Genomic DNA, 15,662 nt, shown 5'->3' with positions numbered 1-15,662 from the left:
AGTTAATCGATGAAGTGTTCCTATCTAGCAATGTATCTCTTTTAAAAATTCATTTAAGTTTTTGAATATCTCTCTAAACCCTGCATTAATCACTGCTTCTCTATATTGAATATTTTGACACTTCAGAGAAACTTTCATTGGTGATATCTTGACTCATGTTTTCTTCCCTATCTCCATCTTCCTTCTCTATCACCTTCTTCTTTCTCTGTCTACTCTTTTTCTGTCTCATATTACTTTCTCTTTTTAAAATTCTTCTTTCTAGTCTTCTTTTCTCTGTCTCTCCATTCTTTCCTTCTATCCATAGAACATGGAGCATTAGAACTAGAATCAGGAAGACCTGAGTTCAAATATAGGCTCAAACTTTAGCTAAGTGTGACTAAGCAACTCAGTCTCTGACCTCAGTTTCTTCATCTGCCAAATGGACATCATTATAATGCATACCTCCAAGAGGACTGTGAGGATAAAATGTGATAATATTTGTAAGATGCTTTGCAAACCTTAAAGGACTTTATAAATGTTTGTTGTTATTGTTATTGTTATTATTATTTTCATCATTATTATTACCCCTCCCTCCAGGTAATTTCCTTTTCCTTTGTCCCACTCTTTTGTATCCCAGGCCCTTCTTCCTCATTTTCTTTAACCCTCTTCCTGGTCAGTCCCTCCTAAGTTCCTTTTCAGGTCCTCCTTCCTTCATTCATTTCTGCTGTCCCCTTCTCAGCCCCGCCCCTCACAATTCTTTCGTCTCATATTTCTTTCTATTTCGGCTTTTTAATTCGTCCCTCTAGTCTTTTTTTCTCTTTCTCTCTATTCTTTCCTTCTATTCATAGAGCATAGAGCATTAGATCTAGAATCAGGAAGACCTGAGTTCAAATAGAGCCTCAAATTCTAGCTAAGTGTGACTAAGCAACTCAGTCTTTGACCTCAGTTTCCTCATCTGCCAAATGGACCATAATTATAATGTTTACCTCCAAGGGAATTGTAAGGATAAAATGAGATAATACTTGTAAGATGCTTTGCAAATCTTAAAGGATTTTATAAATGCTTATTGCTATTGTTGTTATTATCATTATCATTATCATTATTACCTCTCCCTCCAGGTAATTTCCTTCTCTCTCCCACTCACTTCATTTTATCCCATGCCCTTCTTCCTCATATTCTTCAATCCTGCTCCGGGTCGGTCCCTCCCAGGTCCTTCCCATTTCACTCATTTCTGCTCTCCCCTTCTCAGCCCCGCCCCTCAGCATCTCAGGCTCACTCCCGCTCAAGCTATCTCCCTTGTGCTTCCCTCCCACCTGGGGCTTTAGTTGGACACTGACAGGATGGAAAAGGCGGACGGCTTCTCGGAACAGGAGTTCCGGCAGGCCTGCGCTGAGCTGGAGGCCCCTGCTCCCGCAGGCAAAGTCTGGGAGTCTTTGGTGGAATCAGAGGGCTTCCATATCTACCGGCTGCTAGATGAGGTAGGGGTCGGGGCGGGGTGAGTTTAAGACCCTAATAGTGGACCCGGTCGGAAAGTGGAGGGCGGGCGCTGATTGGTCAGCTGCTACCCCGAGTGGGGTTGGCTTCACCCAAGCAACGTGCGTTGTACAAGCTTGATAAAGAACCGACAGGAACTGACTGTGCAGGGAGATATGTCATTTATATAGAGAGATGTCATATATTGTGTAAGAGAAAGAGGTCGAGTCATAGTCCTCTATGACTACGGGGGGAGGAAGGGAGGTCGGAGAGAAACGCAGTGACTGAATGTAGAAGGGGACATTTTGAGTCACAGGAATCTGGCTTCTGGCATTCTCTACTTACGGGACCAAGAGCAAGACACTTAATCTTTCAGAGACTTAGAAGATTTTCATCTATAAGCGATAACCTCTGAAATCCTAAATTGGTCCTGCAGCTAATGTGATCTTATGCTTAAGTATGCATAATTAATCGTCGTTATCATCTTATGATTAATTAAGAAAGACATTACATTCAAGTCAAGGTGTTGTAATTCTCAGCCACTCTAACTGTAAAAGATAGACAGGTGCTATACCCCTCTTAGGTGTCACTTAGCCATCACTATACTGGTATAGTAGACTAAACATTATATTATGGAATCAGGTTATTTGAGTTTGTGGTGACAAAAATTCAAGCACTAAATATTATTGTTGTTGTTTGTCCTTTGTTCTCAAAGAGGACCATGGCATCAGGGAGGTAATACAATGACAAGTGAGTAAATTGGATTTAAGTGAGGAAACCTGTCAACTGAGGAATGGCTAAATAAGTTATGATCTGTGGATGTGATGAAATATCATTGTGCTATAAGAAATGAAGAAATAGATGATTTCAAACAGACATGAAATGAAATGTATGAACTGATGCAGAGTGAAGTAACCAGAACCATAAGAGCAATTTCTATAATAATATTAATAATAAAAATGAACAATTTTGGAGACTTTTTATAAACTGATAAACATTGAAATTAACGGAACCAGAAGGACAATTTATGTAGTAAACCAACACTATAAAGACAAATAACTTTGAAATTCAAAGTTATTTGAAATCTGCAAGAACTATGATTAACAGAATGACCATGATTTCAAAAGATTGATAATAAAACGTACTGTCTACCTGATATAGAAGTTCTAGAATTAGGATGCAGAATGAAACACAAATTTTTATGTGTATATATAATGTACATCTATATGTATAGTTTAATATGTCTATAACATATATCTGTATATATGTAACATGTGTATAATATATTTGTATTAATATATTCATTGAGGAAATTTGTTTTGATTCATTTATGAAAATTTTCCTCAGTGGAGTAAGAATATGGGAAAGATTAACAATTAATTATTATACATGACAATTAATAATTAATTAGATAGGTTTCTGTTAATTAAAAAGTTAAGAAGTAGTGGGGGGAGGGTTGCTACAGAGGTGAAAAGTTGCATGAGATCACTAAATTATTAGTTTTACTTAATTGTTTTGCTTGGTTGAAGAGACCTCTCATAGAATAGGGGTAATTTGTGAATGTATATAATGTAATATAAATTATATATGTAAAGTATATAATGTAAATTATAATGTAATGTAAAAATGAAACACATCAATAATTTTTTAAAAAAGATATTCAAATCCTGACACTAATTCTGTGATTATGGGCCTTAGTTTCTACATCTGTAAAATAAGAGGCAATAATGGTTGCTCTGCTTTTCTCACAGGATAGTTTTAGGGAAAGTGCATAATAAACGATTACAGATCTAAGGTACCTTGTTGAGTAATTTTTAACAGAAGAGCTTTTAGCTTCTGAATTTTAAACAATCTAACTTCTCTTCATTTTTGCCAGTTGATGAGGACCAGACAATAGCTTTAGAACAAAAGATGCCATTAACATTATTAAAAAAAAAAATGAAAGTTATTGGTAGGGGAGTTTTTTCTTAGTTTTTTTCTGTACTTAAGCAGATTAAGACTATGCCAGTTTAATCAGAGAAGAAAAATGAGATAAAAGAACTCCACTTCTCTCCAGCTGAGCCAAATGAACAAAAACAAGTCAGAAATGAAAAACCAAATGAACCAGAAATTATCAAATTTCTGTTAAAAACATGCATATACATTATACATATATATACATACATGTACTTACATACCCATATACATATATTTATAAGTATATATATGTGTGTATAAACATGTGTGTGTGTAAGAAGTGACATCAGGTCAATTCCCAGCTCTGCTACTTGCTACCTGTGTAATGTTGGGCAAATGACTTCATCCCTCCAGGTCTTTGTTTCCTTAGTTATGAAATGACAGTGCTCCCTCAATATAGATAAACTCCATACATTTTCTTTGAGACTTGTGCTATCCTTGTAATGCTTACACTATGTATGATAAGATCTTATATTAGCTTACACTAGCCAGATGAGATCTGGCTACAGCTAAATTTGTCCGGAGCCATATATTGCCTAGTACAGTGTAAGATTCATGAACACTGTGGATTCATGTTGAGCTTGTAGTCTGCTAAACCTGTCAGATACTTTTCAACTAATTGCTGTATATCTTCTTCATCTTGTACTTGTGAAATTCTTTTTTTTTTTTAAACCTGAGAGTAAGACTTTAGATTTTTCCCTGTTAAATTTCACCATACTAGATTTTTTACCAATGCTTTGGTGGCCTATTTCAGATGCTTTTGGATCCTGATTCTCATCTGGTGTATTAGATATCCCAATTAGTTTTGTGTCATCTCTACTTTGATGCTGTCAATAAAATGCTAAACATCCCTAGGCCAGTTTCGTTTGGTTAGAGAAAGTAAAGTGTGTAATGTGAGAATAATGTGATAAGGCTGCATTACACCCTTTTATAAGTTCCTGGTGTGAGAGATAACTATGCTTTTGGAATATAATTTTTGGCTTACAGAATACATTATTATTTAAGAATCTAAAATGAAATGAAAAATAAATAATGTTTTACAACTTTGGGGGACATAGAGAAACAATAATGGAAATGGAAAGAACATTCACCATAAAATTTTTTAAAAAGTATATTGTAAAATCATAAAGAAGCAAGCTTGGCCCCAGAGTAGATCAGAGAAGACCCAACTTCCTATTCATTTTCAGAGGTAGTATGGAACATTGAATATAATTTTATTTTTTCTAAAGTATTTATTTTTTGTTGATTTTTACATCTTTTTATGATTTTTCTTTAAAATTATTTAATAAATTTATAAAATTTATAAAATTCTTTGCTCCCTGGGAGGGTGGGAAGATGGCACCTATAGGGAGATTGAGGCAATCAATTAAAATCTATTTTCAAAAGAAAAATCTCCTTTCGAATAAAATTTGTTGCTCCATTGTATTTGACTTCATGACCCTGTTTGGAGTTTTCTCGGCTAAGATACTGTTTTTGTTTGCCTTTTCCTTCTGTACCTCATTTTACAGATGAGGAAACTGAGGCAACTAAAGGTAAGGGACTTGTCTAGGGTCATACAGCTAGAAACTGTATGACTTGGTCTCAGGCCAGGTGTGATATTAGGTCTTCCTGATTATACATCCAGGATTTCATCTACTGGGCCACCTAGCAGCCCCTTCAAATAAAATACCATCACTTACAGTCAGCCATATCTTCCTAATAAATCATGACTAGATCATCTTCATTCTCTGTGGTCTACCTCTTTTTGAGGGGTAGAAATTATGATGGAATGTAGAACATTATATTGGCCATCAGACTGCATGGATTTTAGTTCCAAGGAGCAAATTACTTCACTTCTCTGATCTCTTCTTATCCTGTTAGTAAAATTAAGGAGTTGGACCACCTGATGACTTATGGTCTTTTCTAGACATAATAGTTTCTGAATTTCTATGTGCCCTTGCATGATACCTGAGGAAGTTGTTAGTAATATTCTTTGGTTTTCCACTTATTAGGCTGAAGTGACTTCATCTCTCTGTTCTATTCAAAAGCTTTCTTCGATGACCCCAATTGCCTCTCAGATAGAGGCAAAGTCCTCAGCTAGGAACTTAAAAGTTCTCTAGAGTAAGGCTTACTTTTGTGTACATAGTCTTCCTAGTATAATGTAAACTCTTTGTTGGCTAAGACTGTTTGGGGTAAACTGCATCATTTATTTGTATATTTTATCTTTGTATCCTCAGTACCAGTGAAGCAAAGTAGTATAGGAGATAGAAAGTTGACCTTGAAGCTGGGAAGGGAGGAGGAGGGAACCTTGGATCAAGGCCCATCTCTAAAACATATCAGCTGTGCATCTTTGGGTTTGTCTCAATCCTCATAGAATTTTTAAAATTTTTTAAAATAGGATTTAATTTCCCCAATTACATGTAAAGGTAATTTTTAACATTCATTTTTTAAAATAAAATTTTAAGTTTCAAATTTTCTTTCTCCCTCTGTTACCCTCTCCCTAAAAGTGTGAACAATTTGATATAGGTTATATATGTGCAATCATGGAAAGCATATTTCCATATAAGTTGTTTTGAGAAAGAAGAAACAGAACAAAAGAGCAAAAACACCAAGAAAATAAAGTGAGAATAATATACGTCAATCTGCATTCAAGCTCCAATCAATTGTTTCTCTAAGAATGGATAAAATTTTTCATCATGAGTCTTTTAAATTGTCTTGAATCATTGTATTGTTGAGAAGAGCTAAGTCATAGTTGATCATGAACAATGTTGCTAATACTGTATACACTGTTTTCTTGATTCTGCTCATTTCAGTTTGCATCATTTATTTAAATCTTTTCAAGTTTTTCTGAAATCTACCAGCCAGCTCACAAAAGACTTAAATTACAGAGAAGGTGCTGATCTACATTGGTAGTCTGTGGTTCCTTTGTTTGTAAAATCACAGATCAGTCTCTATCCCTATTTCCAGCTCACTTAGTAGGTACTTGATATATATTTGCCAAATCCAATTATTTCCTCTCTTTTTTTCTTTTACAGTGCCTTTATCTCTGTTGTAAGGGTTAGCCTGACTATCCAACTACTGTGTGTAATACTGTTTCTTTAGAAAGACGTTTTCTCTCTGTTCCAAATAACCAATTTGCAAATGAACTTTTAAAATCCTGCCCATCTATAAAGTTAGAATTGCCTGTTCATGTTTTCCCTTCTCAACCAAATTATATATACCTTAAGGACAATGATTAACAGTGTTTTATTAATCTTTGCATCTTTTCCAGTGTCTTAACACTGTGCTTTGTCCAGGGGAAGTATATGAAAACATTGGTTGATTAATTGCAATAGAAAGAACAGTTAGGCTCTGACAGAATTTCAGTTATCATTAGGATGTACTTGCCATAGGTGAAAATCACTTTAAAAGCTTTCTCCCACAGCTGAACATATGAGGTGGCTGCATGGGGCTCTTTTCAAAGCTTTAAGTACTGTCCTTGGTCTATGGACATATTGTTTTGATTTCAAAATTAAAAGTAATATTTCATCCTTTAAAAAAAATAAATACAAATTGCATCAGAGTGTTCTCTAACCCATCAGATATATATAAAAGAGTTCTTAAAGTTCTATCGTAGGTTCTTTTTTTTTCTTCCCCCTTTATACTATTTTCACTTGGTAATCTCATTGGCTCTCATGGATTTAATTACCATATCTATATTGATGGTTCTCAAATCTATTTTGCCTGCCCCAGTCTCTCTGCTGATCTCTAATGTCACATCTTTAATTGCCTTCCAGACGTCTCAAACTGGATGTCCAGTAGACATTTTTAACTGTCCAAAACAGAACTTAATGCCTTTCCCCCATACCATTCCATTTACTGCAGCAGCATCTTTCTATCAACTCAAGCTTGCAATTTCCCTCCATATCCAACTGTTGCCAAGGCCTTTGGTTCTCACCTTTGTAATATGTATTGAATATGCCCCCTTCTCCCCTCTGACACTATTACCACTTTATTGTGTGTTCTCATCATATCTCCTGCCTTGATTATTGTAGTAATCTGCTGGTGGGTCTGCCTGCTTCAAGCTTTTCCCTACTCTCATCCATTTTCTAGATAGCACTAAAGTAATTTTCCCCCAAATACAGATCCAATCATGTCAGTCACTCCCTTCCCAAACAAAACAAAACAAAACAAAGCAACAAAACTCTACTGTCTTCTTATTGCCTCTTGGAGCAAATAGAAGCTGCTCTGTTTGGCCTTCAAAGTTCTTCATAACCTAGTCTACCCTTACCTTTCCTAATTTAGCAGTTTACAAAGCAACTCTCCCCCAACCCCAAACAAATCAGCTAAATTACTATTAACAGAAAGGAGAGAGAGAGAGAGAGATATCTTTGAACTTTGGCATAGGATACAAAACAATATTCAGATTTACTAGAGGGTTTTTTGGGGGATATTTTTGTTTTTACATGTTTATTTATTTAAATTGTTACCAGTCATTTTGGGATCTATATCACTTTGTACAAGTTGGTAATGTTTCTCTGAATTCCCCATCCCTACCTCCTTTCCTATATTGCAATTACATCCCTCTATGAGTATCTGTTCACCAATCCTCAATTAATAAGCATATATTTTTGCATATTAAATTTTGTTGTTGCAAACTGCTGCTATAAACCTTTTTGTATGTGTGGGTCTTGCTCTATCAATTATCTTCTTGTCGTTTTTAGCTCAATAGTGAAATTCAGGAACTTTTTGTGTAATTAGAAATTGATTTCCAGGATAGTTGGACCTATTCACAACTCCATCAGCATTGAATTAGCAAGTTTAGCTTCCCATGGATTCTTCAACAATGATTTTTCTCCCTATCTTTTAGCATCTTGGATAATTTGATGGCTGAAAGGAGGTACCTCATAGTTATTTATGCATTTATGTGTGTATGTGTATATGCATATATGTATTTGTATGTGATATGAGTATCTTTGTCTCATTCTTTGAGAGTCAGGTAAACTACATTCCCCCTCAGAGGGCTCTTGAGTACCTTGAGGAATTTGTGTATGACTCTCTTCTTTACTCCTATCAGTTCAAGCCCCTGCGGCCTGTGTTCCCCCTACCTTTCACACATACTATTAAGGGCTAGTGACTAGAGTCAAGCATTTGAGATAAATTAGTTTTTATAAAGGAATATTTTATCAAAGATATGTTAAGTACACACTTATGAATATTTTCCTCAATATCTCTTGGTTGTGGTTGTTTGCTTGTTCTTGAAGAGAATCATGACATCAGGAAGTAAATCAGATTAAAGTGAGCAAGGGCTATGCAAAGTGACCAATCTTACTTTTTCTTCTGAATCCATCTGAGTCCAGTGGCCAGATATAGATCAAGATGACTGGAGATGGCCACCTCTGAAATTTAATCAAGTTCAGTTATTATGTAATAGCAATCCTAGATGTTCAAGTTAATTTTCAGATATGACCTGACTTCTAGATGAGTTCTTTTCTCAGTTTCCATTGACCTGGATTCCAAACAACACTCCTTTCTCCTTGGAATGTCAGAGATAAACTAGCTGCTAAACTTGGCCAGGACTTCAGTTTCCAGAAGTTCTGCCTTATTCTCTGGGCCCCCGGTTTAATTTTCTTTAGTTAAAGGAGAAAACAATACATGCAGAGGAAAAGGACTGAAACCCTTTTTGCAGGACTATGTGCCCTCTCCATAGTATTATCCCACATTGAATTCTATAAGCAAGGGAGTTACCTCAAGAATGTGCTGAAATGAATGAAGTGAAGAGAGATGATGGACATCTACTAAAGGCTTTTAAATGCCTCCACAGTGAATCAAAGAGCTTTCATAGAACAAATGACCCACTAGAAACTGTTGTGGAATGTCTGGCCATGCTTGGATTTCTCCAAAGTATTTCCATTTCACATAGTTACTTCTTGATATAAGTTTCTCAGTTCTTCCTAGGGAACATGTCATCCCAGGAACTTGGGAAATGTGCCAGACTCTGTTACATCTGTTTGTGTTTTCCAATTTTATATATGCACGTGTATATATTCCTATCTATATACCCACATTATACTTCCTTGGTAGATGAAGTTTCCTCTTTAGGGAGTTCCCTCTATAAATGAAATACCAGGTCCATTCTCTATTCTATATGTATGAGTATGTATATGTATGTGTACACCTATAAACACACATATAAGTATGTGTATATGTGGAATAGCACTAGACATAGGAATAGGACAGCTATATTGGATACTCATATCTGTATATGCATATATACATACATCCTAATCTCATGTCTAGCTTCCATTCCACATACATATATGTAGCCACATTGGTATATATATATATATATATATATATATATATATATATATATATATATATATATGTAAATCATGCATGCCTATTTTTATACATATGTACATATGAATAAAATGTGTGCATGTATAATAGAAACTTTCGCTTCTCCTCAAAGTATGATTTAAATCATCAATGAAAATCTCTTGGAATTCTTCTTTCTTATTAGAGGTCTTTGGATTAAAAGGGTATTTATTTCAGTATTGTTTTCTCTGATTTACAACTTCTAAAATTCTTGTTGTATTCTCAGACCACCAAGTACTCTCTGACTGAAAGTCTGAGAGTACTTGATTGTCATTGTTGAAACACTTGCTAATTATTTGGCCAAATTCAATACTGAATCTAGCTGGTTCAGGATATGAAAAACAACTCCTTTTGGGGATTCTACAGAGCTGAATTCTGAGACTGAAAAGGAAGCAGAGATCTTTCAAGAGAGTAACAGTTTTTTTTTTTTTTTAATGTTAGGGGGAGGTGGAAGAAAGAGAAAAAATAAATGCTTAATTGAAAAAAAATTAAAAGGCAAGAAAGAACAGGAATTTGAAGAAATAACAGCATTTGAAATCACAAGTACCTTTTTTTCTTTCAAGTCTTGCTCCCTAATGTTCTCAATTAGTTATTATTTCAAGGTGAACCCCCCCTTCACCCCCCTTCAGTTGAGGGGAGGTGAGAATTTTCATGGCAGAGAAGAAAAAGAGTAAATTAAAACAATCTCTATAGAGAACTGCAGCACAAACCTTGACTATAGACTTGGGGTGTATTCATATTATAACAGTTATTTCCATGAAAAGTTAAAAATTCAATCCAATAATTTGCCTCTTTTGTTTAGGAAATATTGGATGTTGTCTTTTGTGAAATATGTAAATAAAGTTTGGATTTTTGCCTTTTAAAAAAATCCAGATGTCTGGTATCATGCAGACACTGGCTAAATCTTGTTTCCATCCTTCTTTCATCATTTTAATCCAAGACACAAGGGGAAAAATGACATTTTTCCCAGAGAATGATTCTATCTCTCCCATTAGTTGGTCTAAAAATTCAAGGCCACTGAAGGGGAAAATATTCAGAAGGAAAACCACTTGCATTTATAGAAAATGTGTTGTTAGTAACTGAAATGATGAGGCTCTTGAAAAGATGAATTTGAGGGTTGCAGAGCCCAAGGCAGAAAAAGTTGTGAAAAACTATAGTTTTCTTTTTTTTTTTTCCAGGTAAAATTATCATTCTGTTCATCATTAAGCTTTAGGATATCTGGTATTGAGCAACTCTCAATATCTTCAATATGAATTAGCCACTTAATGATTGTGTTTAAGCTCAGCCTGGCTTCCTTCTTCAGTACCACATATACAGAAGAGTTCCCTTGCCTTGATTGTTTCTCAGAGATAGGAATAGGGCTAAAGTTTCAATTTTATTGTATAGGGAATTCTCAGGTAGAGAAATTCTCTTAATCAATGTGATGAGGGGAGCCCCAAAACAACTCTCTCTCTCTCTCTCTCTCTCTCTCTCTCTCTCTCTCTCTCACTTTGGGAATGAGAGAGGAGGAGAAAGTCTCCTTGAATGCTGCCTCGGTAGGGGACCCCGCCTGAAGAAAACATCCTAACAGCTTCATTCTGTTTTCCTAAGAGATGGGCATGGCCCCCATTGATAACATGACTGATTAAGCTTCCCATTGAATTAAAAATCAAACCTAGAGACATTCATTCAATTCTATTCAAATTCTAGCTCAAGCTGACTAGCCCCCATCAATAGCAAACCTCAGCTTGTAGCCAAGGCTTGTATTATAAAAAGAGCCAATTTTAAACCCAGTCCTTGCAGAAGACCTAACATGCCATGCCATGCCATGCTATTCCAAGGAAACCTCTGCCCACTGAAATAATATTCTCTATCAGTTTACCCTCTCTTTATCTCCCTCACTTATTTCCCTACTAAAACTTTATATTTCTCTGTTGGGACCTTGCCACTAAGAAATTCAGCCTTTCTATTCATGCGTAGCAAAGGCTGACTTCCCAATGCCAATAATAAACTTCTTTTTATCAGTCTAGCTTTTTGGGTTTGTAAATTCCTTTACAAAGGACCTCTGCACTGCAAAAAGGGGGTTCCCACAACTCCCTACCCTGCATCAAATCCTAAAGGGGATTTAGAGGAGCCAGATCTCTTCATTTGGTTTCCTGACCTCCAAACCTGCCACTAACCTCATCTTTTAACTCCCTGATCACCAGGAACCCTAACCCTAATCTCATCAAATATACCTTTCCTTCAACATATAGCCTTAGAGAACACAAAAATTGTGATTTGCCCAGGGTTACTAAGCCAACATTGGTCAGAAACAGGTTTTGAAGACCAGTATTTCTGAATTCTAGACCAACTTCTATGCATTAGGTCCCAGTGCTTCTCAATGAACACCAATAGGAGATACACACACACACACACGTGTGTGTGTGTGTGTGTGTGTGTGTGTGTGTGTATTAATAAAGATAAATTTGTCTCTATCCTATGATATGTATTCTAATACAAGTATATTCATTATTTTTCCATTATTCACAACATTGGCCCCTTCAATTAGACTAAATAATGATAAATGGTGTGAGTTCTCAGATTAAGTCATTTTCCTTCCTACTCTTGCTGTTATCTGAAGAGGTTCTATTTCTTCCAAAATTTTCTTTCCTGAAAGGAATAAAAAAAAATTAAAAAGACAATTTGATCACTCAGATTCTTGGGTGTCATTGAGATAATGTAAGGTGGGTATAGATCTTTCCCCCATGAGAAACAAGCCAAACCCTTTATGACCATCTGTACATTCATCAGAGTGGTTTTGTGTGTGTGTGTGTGTGTGTGTGTGTGTGTGTGTGTGTGTGTGTTTTGCAGAAGGATTAGATGTTGGTCACTTTGCTGATGTATATTTGAAAAGACTGGCATAAAGACAAAACATGATAAAGATCAGTACTCATAAAGCAGGCTGGGGGTAGTAATGGAAGTGAACTTGTGGGAGCAATGACTATGTGGAAGAGGATCCATATGGGTGTTCTTGGCCAACCAATCTACTTTATTGCTGATTGAAGGTTCAGCTTGTTCAGTCCTTCCAGTCATTGGGAATAATCATTGCATTAAAATGTTTCCTCTCCCTCTTTTCACAGAAATGGCACAAAATGGGAATACGTTAGATTAAGGAAAGGAAAGTCTTGGAAAATATCTTCTTAGCCATTTGAATAACAATTCTAACTTAATAGAATTTAGTGAGTTCATTAGTGTTTGCCAAGCCTCTTTACTTAGGCTGTTTTAATCAACTTCAGAACAACCCTGTGAGATACAATTGTGTTTTGAGTTTTATTTTTGTTTTTCTCTGAGATACCATCTCAAGCGTATCAGATTGACTAATATGAGAGAAAAGGAAAATGACAAATGTTGGAGGGGATATGAAAAATTGTCACACTGATGCACTCATGTTGAAGTTGTGATTTGATCTAAGCATTTTGAAGAACAAATTGAAACTACACCCAAAGGGTTATAAAACTGTGCATACTTTTAACCTAGGCAATATTACTACTAAGATTGTGTACCAAAGAGATTAAAAAATATGGGAAAAGCTCTATATGTTATATATATATATATATATATATATATATATATATATATATATATATATATATATTTATATGTTGATTTAGGTGAAGTAGAGTAGTCTGTGAGTTTTCAGCTTGTGAGTTTCAAAAAGTCATCTCCAGAACTTAGAAATGATGGTCTTTGCAGCAAGTTCAGCTTCAATTCCCAAGTTTCAAGGAGAGATTGAATAACTTGCTCATGGAAACTCAGATAGTAAGTGAGAGAATGAGAATATGAACTCATGTCCTCTGATTCTAAAGGCAGCACATTTTCCACTGGACCATAATACCTTCTTATCTGTCATAATTTTTTGCTTTTTATGAATTTGTGGATTAGCTATGTCATTGTTAGGTTCATTTGTTCATTTATTTATCCGTTCAATAAAGACCTATTAGGTATCCTTAATTTTCAGAGTTAGGTATTGGATAAGGTAAGAAAAATAAATAAGTAATGATCCTTTCACAATTATAAGTTGTCTGGATGCTCTCATCCATGATTTTGTTCAATTTCTAACTAATTAATTAATTATTGAATTTATGAAATAAACAAGAGTTTCTATAACATAACATAATAAAGAGGATTGTACTTCAAATTTATTATGTACAACTTGCTTTTCCTTTTAAATATATAATAATCATTAATTGACTTTTTGTTCTTCAGATGAATTTTGTTATTATTTTTTCCTAGTTCTATAAACTTGGCAGTTTGATTGGTATGGCACTGAACAAGTAGACCAATTTAGGCAAAATTGTCGTTTTTATTGTATTAGCTCAGCTTACCCATGAGAAATTGATATTTTTCCAGCTGTTTAGATCTGACTTTATTTGTGTGAGAAATGTTTCATAATTGTGTTCATATAGTTCTTGGGTTTGTCTTGGCAGATAGACCCCCAAGTATTTTATTTTATTTACAGTAATTTTAAATCTATCTCTTTCTATTTCTTCCTAATGGGCTTTGTCAGTAATATATAGAAATGCTGATGATTTGTGTGGGTTTATTTTATATCCTGCTACTTTGCTAAAGCTGTGAATTGTTTCCAGTATGTTTTTGGATGGTTTTCTAGAAATCTCTAAATAAATCATATCATCTGCAAAGAGAAATAGTTTTATTTCTTTATTGCCTATTCTAATTCATTTAATTTCTTTTTCTTTTCTTATTGCGGTAGCCAACATTTCTAGTACAATGTTGAATAATAGTGGTGATAATGGGTATCCTTGTTTCACCCCTGATCTTACTGGAAATACATCCAGCTTCTCTCTATTACAAATAATGTTTGCTGTTGATTTTAGATAGATGCTGCTTATTAAGGAAAGATCCCATTATTCCTATGCTCTCTAGTGTACTTAATAAGAATGGATGCTGTATTATATTGAATTTCTTTGCATTTTTTTGAGATTATCATATGATTTCTGGTGGTTTTGTTATTGGTGTGGTCAATGATGGTACTAGTTTTCCTGATATTGAAGCAGCCCTGCATTTCTGATATAAGTCCCACTTGATCATCCTGATAAGTTGCTATAATTTCTTTGCTAATATTTTATTTAAATTTTTTGCACCAATATTCATTAGGGAGTTTGGTCTGTAACATTTTTTTTCTCTGTTTTGACTCTTCCTGATTTAGGTATCAATACCAAATTTGTGTCATAGAAGAAATGTGGTAGTACTCCTTCTTTACCTATTTTTCCATATGATTTTCATAGTATTGGAATTAATTGTTCTTTAAATGTTTGGTAGAATTCACTTATAAATCTATCTGGCCCTGGAGAGTTTTCTTAGGGACTTCGTTAGTGGCTTATTCAATTTCTTTTTTTCTAAAATGGGACTTTTTAAGTAATTTGTTGCCTCTTCTGTTAATATGGACAATTTATACTTTTGTAAATATTCATCCATTTTGGTTAGATTGTACAAATACCAAAAAAATACAAATACAAAGGATGGTAGCTTAGCAGTACCAAACCTAAAACTATAGAATAAATGAGTGGATTAGTGGAATAGACACAATAATCAAGGTCTATACTAATTTAATATTTAATAATCCCTCAAAATCCACGTTCTGGAATAAGAACTCACTGTTTGACAAACATTGCTGGGAAAACCAAAAAGTAATATGTCAGAAATTCAACATAGACCTAGACTCCATACCAAAATAAGGTCAAAATTGGTACATAATTTGTACATAAAGAGTGATAACATAAACAAATTAGGAGAACAAGGAATGGTTTACCTATCAGATCTTTGGAGAAGAGAGGAATTTATGACTAAACTAGATCTAGAGAACATTCTGAAAGGCAAAATGGACAACTCTGATCACATTAAATTAAAAAAAAATTGCACAAACTAAACCAAAA

General features: G+C 34.7%; 1 protein-coding gene across 1 annotated transcript in view; it reads left to right on the top strand.

Moving 5' to 3' along the window:
* The first annotated feature begins 1,276 nt into the window (after positions 1–1,276).
* PCTP (phosphatidylcholine transfer protein) overlaps positions 1,277–15,662 on the top strand; it is a 48,090-nt gene continuing 33,704 nt past the window's right edge. Inside the window, exon 1 of the mRNA XM_051994244.1 lies at positions 1,277–1,457. Within this exon, the coding sequence (XP_051850204.1) occupies positions 1,320–1,457 (138 nt within the window). The 5' untranslated portion in view covers positions 1,277–1,319. The remainder of the gene's footprint in view (positions 1,458–15,662) is intronic.

Source organism: Antechinus flavipes, chromosome 4 (assembly GCF_016432865.1).
Source record: "Antechinus flavipes isolate AdamAnt ecotype Samford, QLD, Australia chromosome 4, AdamAnt_v2, whole genome shotgun sequence".
NCBI classification, from domain to species: Eukaryota; Metazoa; Chordata; class Mammalia; order Dasyuromorphia; family Dasyuridae; genus Antechinus; species Antechinus flavipes.
Note: the sequence above shows the minus strand (reverse complement) of the source record. Positions and strands in the feature narration are given on the sequence as shown.